Raw genomic sequence first — 13,771 nt, 5'->3', positions numbered from 1 at the left:
CTTACTCGGCTTCTTTCTCCCAACATTCTGTTCTGTCTACTCCGCCTACCTAATTTTCTGTCCTGTTAAAGGGGCCAAGGCAGTTTCTTTATTACTTAACCAATGAAACAACAGATAGAAAGATGACCCACCTCCATCATTTCCCCTTTTTCTGTTTAAACAAAAAAGAAAGACTTTAACTTTAACATAGTAAAATTACATATAACAAAACAGTTATCAAGCAAGAATTACAGTTACAATATTTATATCTATTATATCTCTTATCATAACTAAGGAAAACTATAACTATCTATCCATTCTTCAACTCCATCAAAGACTCCAGAAGGATATAATATTACCTAAGTAAACAAGAAATCCAAAACTCTAGAAATGACAGAGACATTTCACTGCCTGGACAGTCACTCAAAGTTCCTCTGTACCGTTGGGGCATACATCTTTAGCCTTCAGGCCCATAGTATCCAGCAGACATTTTCATCAAGCAGGAAATTCCAAAGACAGCTCAGTCACTTTCTGCTGTGTCCTGCAGAATGTCTCACAGACTCTTTCATGAGTCAGGAACCCCAAAAGACCATCTCACCTTCAGGCAAGTTCAGCAGTCCTCTCCCTGCAGGTTCTCTGTGTCCAGCTTATGCATCAGTCCAGGGAAGAGCAGTTTCTTACCCAAATAGCTATCAAACTCCATAAGGAGCCTCTTCGATGCCCATCTTCTTCTTGAAGTAGATTGGTGCTGCCAGGAGCAGATGTATCTCACTATCATGAACAGTCCTAAGTTATTGAAACATTTAAATGCCATATTCTGTAGCCTTTGAAAGATATGAAGAATGCCTATCTAACTGAAATATATCTATACACATCTAGAAAATCTAACTAACATGACTACAAGCTTGACTATTATTGATGATTATCCATTAACAACCTATATACGTTACATTTTTAAATGAACTACACAATCACAATACCTTAATCAATATTAGAAATATGCATATACATATAACAAAATTGACCTTATAATCCATACCAATGCAAATTATTTTTGTCTATATCACTCCTCGCCCCTCCACTTCTCTCTTCTTCTTCCCCTTCCACCCTCCCTTTTCCCTCCACCCCCATGCTCGCAATTTTGTCAGGTGGTCTTGTCTATTTCGACTTTCCAGGTGGATCTCTATGCTTTTCTTAGGGCTCACCTTATTACTTAATTCTCTAGGATCCTGAAGACTATGCAATTCTTATAACCCTTAATTTAAGAAAAACATTTAATTAGATCTGTCTTATACTTTCAGAGGTTTAGCACGTTATCACCATTGCAGAACATAGTACTAAAGAAGGAGCTGAGAGTTCTACGTCTTGATACACAGGGAGTGGAAAAAACTGCTTATTACACTAGGCATAACTTGAGCATATAATTCCATAAAGCCTCCCAGCAAAGTGATACACTTTCTCCTAAAAGGCCATACTTACCCAATCAAGGACAGGCTTTTTGATATTGCCATGCCCTATTATCTAAGTGTTCAAATACATGAGTCTATGGGGTCATCCTATTCAAACCACCACACCTGGCACAGTAAATAAGCAGTAATACTTACAGCATGGAAGACAGAGAAAATTCAAACAGAACCAATGCCTTGTCCCTAGCCTGCAATGAGTCATCACTACAGCCATTCTAGGTGAATGTTTTCAGAGGCAGATCTTACGGGTAGAAGGTAGAGAGCAAGAACTTGCAAGGACTCTGGCTGAAATGGGCAGTTATTTTCGACAGATCTTGGCTAGAGATTTGGAATGCTTATTTATTCCATATGTGACCATTTTACTAATTAATACCAAGGATCTAAGGCAGGTCACTGCAAGGGTTATTTCTATAAAGAACACAATATGATAAGATGAGAAACAAACACTAAAATTGATCGGCAAAGTCCCTGTGCTAGATACAGTATCTACTTGAAGGGACAAATGTATGCCCTGTCCTTTACCTTCCAGATGTAGAGAGAGCAGCATACAAGAAATCACATCATTTACTGTCCAGTAGGTAATCTGGGGAGACCTGAAATTCTGTAGAAACTCTCCAGAGGCAAGTGGCTTAATTCTACAGTCAGAACTAACTCTTTGTTTTTGTTCCCAGTACCAGAATCCCCTTAAGCTGCTGATTGCAAAGACTAACATCTTTGTAAAACAGTTCTTCCACCTCCACAGACATCAGAGAAGGCCTCTGGAGTGGAGATACTGGATATGTAACTGTAGGCAGAATGCTTATGCAACATATCTTCCATTTATTTCTTGTATAAGACCAATTTAACCACTGTTTTTTCTGTGTCTGAATATTCTAATATTCTCACATATGGCAAATGAATATTGTCACAGAAATAAGTAGACTAAATAAGAACAAGGACCTGACATTGGGAGAGAACAGCTGTCCACATCAGTCATGTCTGTTACTACTTACCTACAGGAGAGAGTTCACTAGACTTATCCCTGAGGATATTCAGTCATTAGGAGGACCTACTTCCTTTGTCCTTCCCCTTGCAGACCCTGACATTCATGTAAAGTTCCATAAGCCCCTCAGAACAGTTGGCTAAGGGCCTTGGCATGTGTACACTGCAGTGTTCTCCATGCTGAGACTCAGAAGGCCATGCCCAGGTGACCTAGTATAACTCTGACTCTCATGGAAACACTGAATAGTTCCATGAGCTAGGAGATTCAGACAGCTGGTAAAGCATTTTTCTCTGTTAGCTCTAACAGGTCAGATTCCAACCCTGCCCACACTCCCCATCTTACCTGGAGCCAGGAATCTTGGACAATGATCTGGTGCCAGGACATCCTGGTGGTTAATCTCCCCTCTAATAAAATTACATAGTTCCCTCATCTAGACTGTCCCTGAGTCTCAAGGTTTCTTTCTTAGGGCTACATTTATTGTGCGATCCACACAATCTAGACTTGTTCTGATACTTTGGCTGAGTTATCCCAACACATAATCAACTCTTAGCAGGGTGATTTCAGATAAATGTTTGACAATGCACTTAGTCTACTCTGAGTGTGCCTGCACTGACTGTTTAAACACTAATGTGGGCTAAAAATAAAATAAAATGAAATAAAAATTAAAAATATATCATGTGTTCCTCAGGATGTAATTGGAAATAGCAAAACTCTATTGGGGCACATTGTCTCTCTGCCACTGTGTGTAGACCTTTGATTTGAGCTATTATACGTGTGTGTTTCTATAAATATAATCCACAGTTTCCCTTTTGATCAGTAAAACTTTCTTTATGTTGATAAAAATTAAAGATTTTAATTTTTCTCTTTTACCATCATTCCATAGATATACTAAGACCAGTTGAATGTCAGGCAGGGGTGGCACATGTCTTTAATACCAGCACTCAGGAATCAAGGGCATGTGGATCTATAGAATGAGATCTAGAACATCCAGGGCTACACAGAAAATCCCTGTCTGGAAAAGAAATGAAAACAAAACAGTAATAGAATATTCTCAACTTTAACTTCTCTGTGAAACAGTGGTTCTATAGTGAGTTCAGCAGTATGAGGAGGGTGCCAGCAGGTTGAAAGGAAGGCCAGGAGTTGAAGAGAAGGCTTCTTGGTTAAGAGAACTGGCTGCTCTTTCAGAGGACATGGAATAAATTTCCAGCACCTTCAGGGTGGTTCACCATAACATTTAACACTAATTCTAGGTAATATAATGTCTTTATTGCACCCTGCAAGCAACACATACAGGTTGGTACACAGACACACCTGCAGGCAAAACACTCATGAACATCAGCAAATCTTGTAAAATTCTTTTAAAAATAAATGAAAACCAAGGCTAGATAGAAAAGAGAGGAATCTTGGTCCCTTTGCATTTCATGAAACACTGGGTCTATAACCTAAGCAGGTGTGTTCATCCCTTAGCTTTGGTGGGAGTTTCTGGGTAGCTCTACAGAAATTGGTGAAGAGAAGCAATGTGGCATGACCTCATTTCAAATAGTGCTCACGAAACAAGTCATTTACCCTGTGTGGAATTGTATTCTTATGTATCTCTACAGTTCAACCCAACTGCTTTAAGGAGGGCACTCACAATTAAGAGCATTTTGTATTTAGAAGATACCTTCTCTACATGCTTCCTCTAGAATGCCTGGGCCATCTCTTTCTCATTTTAATTTTATTGGATTTATTTTATTTTATATATGCATATGGTTCTGTATAAACTATGTTCAGGAGACTTCTTATGACAGGGGACTTTGTAGAATACCCTGGAGCTGGAGTTACCGAAGGTTGGTTGAGAAGCCAACATTGTTACCTAATATTGGTACTGGGAACTGAACTCAGGTTTTCTGGAAGAGGAAAAAGTGTATTTACTCATTGAGCCATATCCCCAGACATCCTTTCTCATTTCCTTGCTCTGCACGTGAGGAAATCATACTGTACAATTATGGATGTTATAAGACATGAAGCATTTAGGTCTATATCTCCACTATGTGGGACATGGGGTTTGACTCAGCATGTCAGCCATAGAGCAAGCACTCACTACGCCATCTCTTTGGCACATTCTGGTTGGAAATTCATCCGGAAACTCACCCTGTCACAGTTTGGAACTTCAGTCATCATAATATAATATCTAATGGTGATTACCTTTGAGTAGGGAACATTCTGGCATTTTCCCTCCTTTTAACATTTCCTGTTCATCAAGAGCTTTCTGCTACTGAACTGTTCTCCCCTCGGCCCCTCTAGGTACTCTGCAAGTACAAACTCTGAATCCCCTCTCAAACTCTTATCTTAGGTAATTATAGCTATTCTCTGAGTTCCCCTACTTTCATCCACTGTCAGTGCATGGTCACCTTACCTTTGTGTTAGGACACAGGTCTGCAGCTTTAGGACAGATACCCACACCATTAATCAGGCCACATCTCCTGCACCTCACACTAGGACAGAATTTAAAAGATGTCTGTGCTGTGACCTGACTACTCACAGTTTACAATATCTGGTTCCTCCATGCTCCTTGTCACTTACACTACACTTAACTACATCACATGGTGTGAAACATCCCACTGCAGCTACAAGATTATAAAAAATCAGAACTTTCCATTTTTCTGGGGATCAGGAGACAACTGCTACAGGATGTTGCCCAGAAATGGAGGGTGTTTTTATCAGAGGCTCCTCAGATTCCCTCCATGATCACTCCCTTGGTAGCTATTTCTCATTCTCTCATTCTCCATAGTCCTTTCTTATGTTCATTCTTATTTTTCTAAATTTTTAAAGTACTTTTTAAGAATTTCCTTCATACATATTATGCTTAGATCACATCCTTTCCATCCCGCCCTATCCCACTCTACCTGCTCTCTTAGGACTCCCGCTCAAGCTCATGGCTTTTTATTTAATTTTTATTATTATTGCATATAGCTGTGTATAAAGCAATAAATATATAAATATAATTGTATGGCTTCATTTAATGTTGCTCACTTGTGTGTGTATTTATGGTTAACCACATGACATCAGATAACTTACCAGGAGCTCATCCCTGGAGAACACTGAGTCTACTTCTCTAAGAACTCATTAATTACCTGGAGATCTTTATGTAGATTTCCCCATGTATTCTGGCATGTCAATTGGCGTTTTCATTCTTTAGGTCTATTTACGCAGCCATACGTTTGAATTTTTTTAATTATTTTTTATTGAAAATTTCCACCTCCTCCCACTTCCCTCCCCTCCCCCCACTCTCCCTCCCCCTCGCTCTCCAGTCCAAGGAGTAGTCAGGGTTCCCTACCCTATAGGAAATTCAAGGTCCTCCCTCTCCCCCCAGGTCCAGGAAGGTGAGGATCCAAACGGACTAGGCTCCCACAAAGCCCATCCATGCAGTAGAATCAAAACCCAGCACCATTGTCCTTGGCTTCTCCATTGGAGCACTAGACTGAGCTCCCAAGGTCAATAAGAAGAGCAGAAGGAGGGAGAACATGATCAAGGAAGTCAGGACCACGAGGGGTGCGTCCACTCACTGAGATGACAGAACTGATTTAATGGGAGCTCACCAAGGCCAGATGGAGCATATGATCAAACCGGACTCTGTGAATGTGGCTGACAGTGTTTGAATTTTCTTGGGTTTAGCTTCCACATAAAATATAAAATACACAATTTCACAGTAGACAGGAGGTCTTCTGCCCCTTACAGAATTACAAATTCTCTTCTGAGATGTGTCATGAACCTCAAACAAGGGGGGTTGTGTTATAGATAGATCGGGTAGTGTTGGGCACCCCATAGTTTACCTTAGTTAAGGTTTTATTGCTATAAAGAGACAATAAGGCCATGGCTACTCTTATTAAGGAAAATAGCTAATTGTAGATTATGTACAGTTTCAAAGGTTTAGTCTACTATCGTGGCAAAAAGCATGGTTATGTGCAGGCTCCACATCTAGATCCACAGGCAGCAGAATGATGCTACATGCCACCGAGAGAGTAGTTTGACCATTTGAGACTTCAAAGCCTACTTTCAAAGGGACAAACTTCCTCCAACAAGCCCACACCTACCCAAACAAGGCCACATCTCTTAGTAGTGCAACTTCCTAGGGGGCAAATATTCAAACATGTGAGTCTATGGGGGACATTCCTATATATACCACCAATTATTTATTGTTCACTGTGTTTGGATTAGTTTTGAATTTCTTTTGTGGCCTCTGTCTTTGCAAAAAGAAAGCATCTTTAATGTAGGGCTAAAGCTACATTTGTCTGTGGGAATAAGGCCATTTTTTTTAGAATGAACCTAGAAATTAAACTTGTTTAGGAAAGTAGCCATTATAAGTGCTTCTCAAAAATCCATAATATCCCATTCATGTACTGTTGATTGCATTCTAGTACCAGCTGTGATTCTCTCCTTTGAGCAGCCTTAAGTCAAATTAGACCATTTTTGGTTACCTCCAAGGGATAAATACAACTCTTGAACATTTAAGTATATCTTGCCATGCTGATCTATGCTGTAATCTGTAGAAATCACTACTTGGAAGGACAATTTATTGTCTTCCTTTGTTGCCAGCTTACATAGAATCTTCAAGTGCTATAAGGTGTAATCCTCAGAGAAAAGTTTTCTGCATCAGATAAGCATGAACAGGGACTGTATGAATTGGCAAGAGGTCCCTTTCAAGTATTATATACTTATTAGTGACTATTTTATGAGACTCCTGACTCTGAGAACAAGCGAGAGTCTGACTTCTGTGTCTGCTGTTGGGACTCTTTTGTTCATGCTGAGTTGCAGAGCCCAACATCAACATGGCAGTTTTTGTTTCATGTTATTATATTTTATTTTTTGATGTTTTGTTATTGTCTCTTAGAGGCCTATTCTTCTTTAATAAGAGAAAGAAAAAGAGTGGATTCCCATGATATAGGAAGTGGGTAGGAATGTGAAGTGCTGAGAGAGAGGAAATGAGAAATGGTATATATTGGATGAGAAAAGAATCTATTTTCAATAAAAGGAAAAAAGTTCATTTTTCAAAGTGATTATTAGCATTAACAATCTTAAATTAGATTACCTTTCTTTTTAAAATAGAAACATTATTAACACTAGACCTGAAATTTGATACCTTGCTATCTATTTTTCACATTATCAAAATTTCTTTGACTACTCACAGTGATGGGAGTAATTTGTAGAGTAAGTTACATGAAACAGACACATATCTAGAAACAGAACCTACAGAGATAGAAGCTTGAAAAAACACAAAAATTATTCTATGAATAACTCCTAAGTCTGAATCAATAAAGATATTTGACAAAATGAACAATTTTAAATGATGAAAACAGACAAACCAGGGGTAGAAGAGAGGGCAGAGCATTAGGGGCACACATGAAAAACCACTGTCAACCCAGTACTCAGTGGGGACACTGATACCCTCTAAGACCAGGATGAATACAAGGATGCTGAAGTGACCACTTTTATTCAGTATTCTCTTTGATGCCCTAGACATAACATTAGGCAACACAAATAAATAAAAATTGAACAATTAACTGACTATAAAATAGATCTGCAGGTGGCATGAGCTAATCTATTAAAATCTGAAAGATTCTACAGAAGTTTCTGGAACTGGTGAGCAAACACACCCATCTGAGCTCTTACTACTGTAAGCTATTATTGCACACAGCCCATTCGATGTCCTACTTTGTCACATGCATAGGGAAGCTAAGTAACAAAGAAGACTCATGTTGGACCCATGTAACATACTGGGAAGAAGAATAGAAATGATTTTGTGACTAGATGGGGGAAGATGGGATGGAAGAAGAGAGTATTTGAAGTAATAACTGGAACGGTGGGGTATTTGGGGAGCAATGTGGAAACCTACTACAGTGGAAACTCCCTGGAATCTACAAAAGAGACACTAATAAAGACTTCTGGTAGTGAGAGATAGGTATCCTGAACCAGTCATTCTACAACCACAGAAGAATTAAGTAGTGGGACTGGAACACTAATCCAGTCACAAAATATTCAACCTGCATTCTGTCCTTCCTGAAATATATACTGGGGATAATGGTGGAAAAGAAGTTTTGACCAACCAATAACTGATCAAAATTAAAGTCTACTCCATGAAAGGGAGCTCAGACCTGACACTGCCTGGATGGTCAGGAAGCAGAGGCTTGAAAACCCAGAAATTCAGGAAAAAATTACAAAGATGCCTGTAAAAAAACATTTCAATAAAATTATTAGTAAAGATATTCTGTTACACTAGTAGATAACTGCACAGCCTAATAGTTATTAGAGCAGCATCAGCCAGCAATGAATAAGAACAGATGCTGAGAAATATAGCCAAACACATGGAAGCACCAGGGCAACCTCACAGAAATGGGAAAGCATGGTTTGTAGGAACCAAAGGTGTCAAGGACACCATGAAATCATAGAACACATAAACAATCAAGCAGGGCTTATAGAGGATTGAGAGACTGAAGTTATAATCCTAGACTGTGTCTGGGTTTGAGCAAGGGTACCAGCATATAAGTTGTAGTAATGTAGATGGGTATGACTCTTTTGCCTGCCCTCTGGACCCATTTCTTCCTACTGGGTTGTCTCTCCCAGCTCTAATATGAAGGATGGTGGCAATTCTTACATAACTTACAGAGTTATGTGCTGTAGATATCTCTGGGAGGCCTGCTCGTCTTTGAAGGGGAACAGAAGAAGAGTGGGCCTCAGGTAGAGAGTAAGTAGGATTTAGGGATGAGTGAAGGGAGGAAAACTGCTATCAGTATGTAATATATAGAGAAGAATAAAAGGGGAAAGAGAGGCGTGCTGACAAGAAAAAGACTCAAGGTCCTACAGTGAATGATAATTTCAGGGTGAAAACTGTATGAGCTGCACTTACATGAAGGATTTTACATCTGTGCCTCAAGCAGACGGAATCAAAGCTGCTTAGAAACCAGCCATGTCCACAGTGAAACACGGGCAGACCCTTCTCCTGTCACTCTTTCTCACTTCAGGTGGAGGACGGTCATTCTTCCTCACTTCAGGCAGCATTGGGCTTGGGTAAATTAGGTAAACAAGGAATGTATTTGAGCATATGAGATATTTTTCCCAATGAAGACAGGGCACCATTTTCACAGCAGACTTAGAGCGTACAAAAACTTGAGGATTCCTGAAATTAGTTCCCATGAATTCTGAGGGAAAATATATATATCAACAGCAATCTAAGCTCTTCAGGCCTTTGAATTTTTGTTTCCTATATTAATGTCTTTATTTTCCTTTTAAGACAACCTCACTTTAATTCCTGGCCTTCCCCTGTATACACGTGTATCCCACGATTATAGAGGTGAGTCACCAGGCTGGCTGAACCTGAATAGTAAGTAACTAATCATTTTCACCACATAACTCTTCTCCATTTTGTACCCCATTGATAAACAAATGCCCCACTCTGCTGTAGGATGAGAGGAGAGGTCACTCATTCGTCATGGCCAGGAGACTGGGAGACTGATCTTCGAACTGAATCGGTTGGAGACCTCACACTGATACTCTCCAGCATCCGTGCTACTGACAGGATCTATTCTGAGTCCACACTTTGTTGGGGACATAGTCATCCTCTCTGTGAGCTGCAGATTCTCCTTATTGAAGATCCAACGGATGGAGACATCACTGTCGGGTGAAATGCAAGTGAAGATCACAGATCTACGTCCTGCGGCTGTGGTGTTAGTGATTTGCACAAAGGGCTGTGTCACATTCTCTGTGAAGAAACAGAGGAGAAAACCAAATGGGAGTCGTCCAGAGAGTTCAACCAGGCCCTCTTTAGTTCATACTTTATAAAGCTACCAGTGGGAAAATTTTTATACTGTGACTATAGACATATTTTGTGCTTTTAATCTGCCACCCAGGGACTGTATTGCCTGATTCAAGCACTGTTTCCTATATCTCCATTTCCCCATAACAGGACACACAGTGCATGAACATGACCATGTCTGTGAGCTAAGCTCAGTTATAAGCCATGATCTGACCTTGGGATGGGAAACTCCTCATATCATCAACATCTGTTCTATTTACCTGCAGAAAGAAATTCCCTAGGCTGGGCCCCTGAAGTGAAGGAGGAATCTGGAGTAACTGCCTCCTCAGTTTCTTTCCTTGGTGCCTTGACTTTTCATGGACCAGATACTTGTCTACTGAGCCTCAGGAGAAGGAGATGCACTGGTGACCTACCTAACTACAGCTGTCATGGTAGTATACAGTTGATTCGACACTCTATGGGGTAGTCAGTCCATGACTCATACAATCAGTAAAGTCATGTTGTCTCTGACAGAAAATGTAAACAAACAGTTACAAAAAAAAAAAAAAAAAAAAAAAAAAAAAAAACCTCCCCAATATCATACTGAATCCAATCCCAGGCAAAGTTTTAGAATCAGGGATTCATGGTGCTCTCTGTGAGGACCCCATGACTTCATCAGCCTGGGCCTGCCTGACTCCCATGAAGTCTTTCTGGGGACACGTGCAAGATGAGAGATCCAAGTGTCCGGGTTGGAACTGACATCATGGGACTGAATTTACCCAGTGCATGTCCTCCTCTCTGCAGGGGAGGTGTTCTGATCTATTACAGTTTGTCTAAACGGTGTGTGTCCTGCAGTAGGGACCCAAACTCTAGTGGGAGACACAATGCAGTGGTGGAAGAGGAGGCACAGCCCAGTCCTGACAGTTCAGTGTATGAAGTTAGCATAAGCCACACCCAGCAGTTGGAGACCATAGAGAATTACTTACTCTTTAAAGAAAATTCCACATATGCTTTTTGAATATCGAAATTTTTGTTTAAAACTTCTAGTGTGTACATTCCTGCATCTTTCTCAGTGACATTGTGGAGCACCAGAGATCCATTAAAGTACACCATTCCTCTTCTTTTGTGTGCAAGTCCCCAAGTGATAGAATGCGTGGTTCTGACATATTCTACAATTCTAAGGACTGGCGTCCTATTCTTTGATTTGTACCAGAAAAAGGCATTCACGTCTTCTGGAAGATTATGAACTTGAAGAAATATGCTTTCACCTTCAGCAGGATACTGAGGCAATGGCTGGATCATGAGCTGGGAAGAAGTGAGAGGATTACAGGACACAGAAAGATAAGCTGGGAGGGAAAAGAAAAAAAAGTCATCACATGGGGATCATTGTGCTTGATGAAAAGATGGTGACCTCCATCTTGAGCAGATGGATTCATCAATCAGCCTCTATTTGCAGGTAGGTATATGTCTATGCCCCTTAATGTAGGGCACAAACATGACCTCCTCCTTTCCAAAAGTGCCCCTGAAAGTGTCAGATCCTCTACATGGAACTGTCCCCCTTGAGTGTCTACGTAGCTTTTCCCTCACCAACTTCAATAAAATACTGCACACACTCCTAGACATGGGGTTTGAGATGACGCCTCCCCTGAACTCAACAGGCCCAAAAATTTTCACTTTCCAGGTTTTATCTTCTGTTTCCTTTGAGGCAACTTTCAATCCCTGAATTCACCTAATAGATGTACCTGATGCTCTGTCGAGTAGCCCTTGGGACTATGACTGTGTGGGAGCTCAGAGCAGTCTGGTCATCAAGGCAGGCTCAGGTCTTTAAAATTCTTGGGTACTAGACTGACTGGTTTTATGTCAACTTGACACAAGCTACAGTCATTTTGAAAAAAAAAAGGACCTCAGTTGAAAATGAGATTGGCCTGTAAGAAAAACTATAGTACATTCTAAAATTAAGCATTGATGCAAAAGGATTCAGGCCAAGGCAGGCAGTTCATGCCGTGGGCTTGGGGTCTTGGGTCATATAGAAGAGCTGGTTGAACAAGCATGAAGAGCAAGCCAGCATGAAGCACTCCTCCATAGTCTTTGTACAAGTTCCTGCATTTCATTTATAACACTGTGAATTAGAATCTGAAAATTACCCCAGTTTGAAATGGATGTTCTAAAACCACTGTTGCCTTTCAGGTTTAAGAGGATGTAAGAGTAGGGCACTAGAAAACCATGTTCTCCTGGGTCACTTTAGTCCAACCTTGGAAAGATGACAGGATTCATGTCTCCCTGGTCTAGAGCCCCAAGATACTGGGCTGACTCTAACATTTTAGCCTGAATTATTTTCCATCAATGTCTTCCTCCTTTCCAAAGTGCCCCTGAAAGTGTCAGATCCTCTACATGGAACTGTCCCCCTTGGGTGTCTACGTAGCTTTTCCCTCACCATCTTCAATAAAATACTGCACACACTCCTAGACGTGGAGTTTGAGATGACGCCTGCTCGGAACTCAATAGGCCCAAAAATTTTCACTTTCCTGGTTTTTTTCTTTTTGCAGGTGGAGTCAGAAAATGAAAGCTGATCTACAGCAATTTGTCTCTATGGGTATGCTACACTAAGTACTCAAACTTCCACCTGTAAAGACAGTGCAAAAGGAAGGGAGGCTAGGCCATGTGTGTCTAAGCCCCACCCAGCACTGGACAATCACAGAGAATCACTTACTCTCCACCTGGAGTTGCACTAGTGCCTCTTCATTTCCTGTATCTGCTCTCAGGATTCGTAGTGTGTACAATCCACGGTCTTTCTGACTGACACCATGAAGCAGCAGGGATCCATCACTGTACAGCCTCTCCCTACCACTGTATGCAGGTCCCCATACAGTTGGTTTCCTGTCTGCTATATTTCGGATACCCAAAATGTTCTTGAAGTCAACCACTCCTTTGAACCAGACAAACTCTACAATATTCTCTGGAGGATTACGAACGAGTAGAAGAACACTTCTCCCTTCAGCAACGCTGGGTGGCAATGATTCAACAGTGGGCTGTGCAGAGGTACCAAGGCGCCCACACTTCCAAATGAAATCTAGAAGGGAAGAGAGAGATCCTCCTAAGTTGAGTCTTTAGTATTTAACTAGAAAGAGGCCCTGTGTCCTGAGCAGCTGTGTCTATTGCGCAGCCTAATTTTGTTGCTGACTGTCTCCCTATTCTACTTGGTGGATGTCAGCACATGACCTTCATATTCTCAGTGTTCCCACTTGTCATTTCCACTATATGTCTCTCTCCAGTTGTCATCAGTGCTCCGGCTTACTGCCCTGCTCTGAGTGGCACAAGGACTTGAAAGTAGTGCTTTGATCCCTGCTCTGATATAAAGTGGATTGGTGTTGGGGTGATGGCTGTCCAACCTCTTCCTTTAAAGACTCTGTGTCTTCACTCTTACTTTTGTTGTTCTATTCCTCTTGAGGTTGCAGTCAACACCTGAATTTCCCTTCTAGCTTTCTTTACTTCAGATCCACTCAAACTGAGATGACATAAAAACCATAAATTTTCTTCTATTTTTTTTTTAAAAAAAAAATGATGCCTAGAAAA

The 13,771-nt window shown here is 40.8% G+C and overlaps 1 protein-coding gene across 1 annotated transcript in view; it reads right to left on the bottom strand.

The window, feature by feature from the left end:
• The window catches only part of LOC130868641 (pregnancy-specific glycoprotein 22-like), an 86,746-nt gene that overhangs the window by 34,621 nt on the left and 38,354 nt on the right, over nt 1-13,771 (bottom strand). The window contains exons 7-9 of the mRNA XM_057760790.1: nt 12,909-13,268; nt 11,185-11,544; nt 9,950-10,165 (exon numbers count right to left, since the gene is read on the bottom strand). Coding sequence (XP_057616773.1) covers nt 9,950-10,165; nt 11,185-11,544; nt 12,909-13,268 — 936 coding nt within the window. The remainder of the gene's footprint in view (nt 1-9,949; nt 10,166-11,184; nt 11,545-12,908; nt 13,269-13,771) is intronic.

The sequence above is a fragment of the Chionomys nivalis genome, chromosome 2 (genome assembly GCF_950005125.1).
Source record: "Chionomys nivalis chromosome 2, mChiNiv1.1, whole genome shotgun sequence".
NCBI lineage: Eukaryota > Metazoa > Chordata > Mammalia > Rodentia > Cricetidae > Chionomys > Chionomys nivalis.
This window is presented reverse-complemented; position numbering and strand designations above follow the sequence as displayed.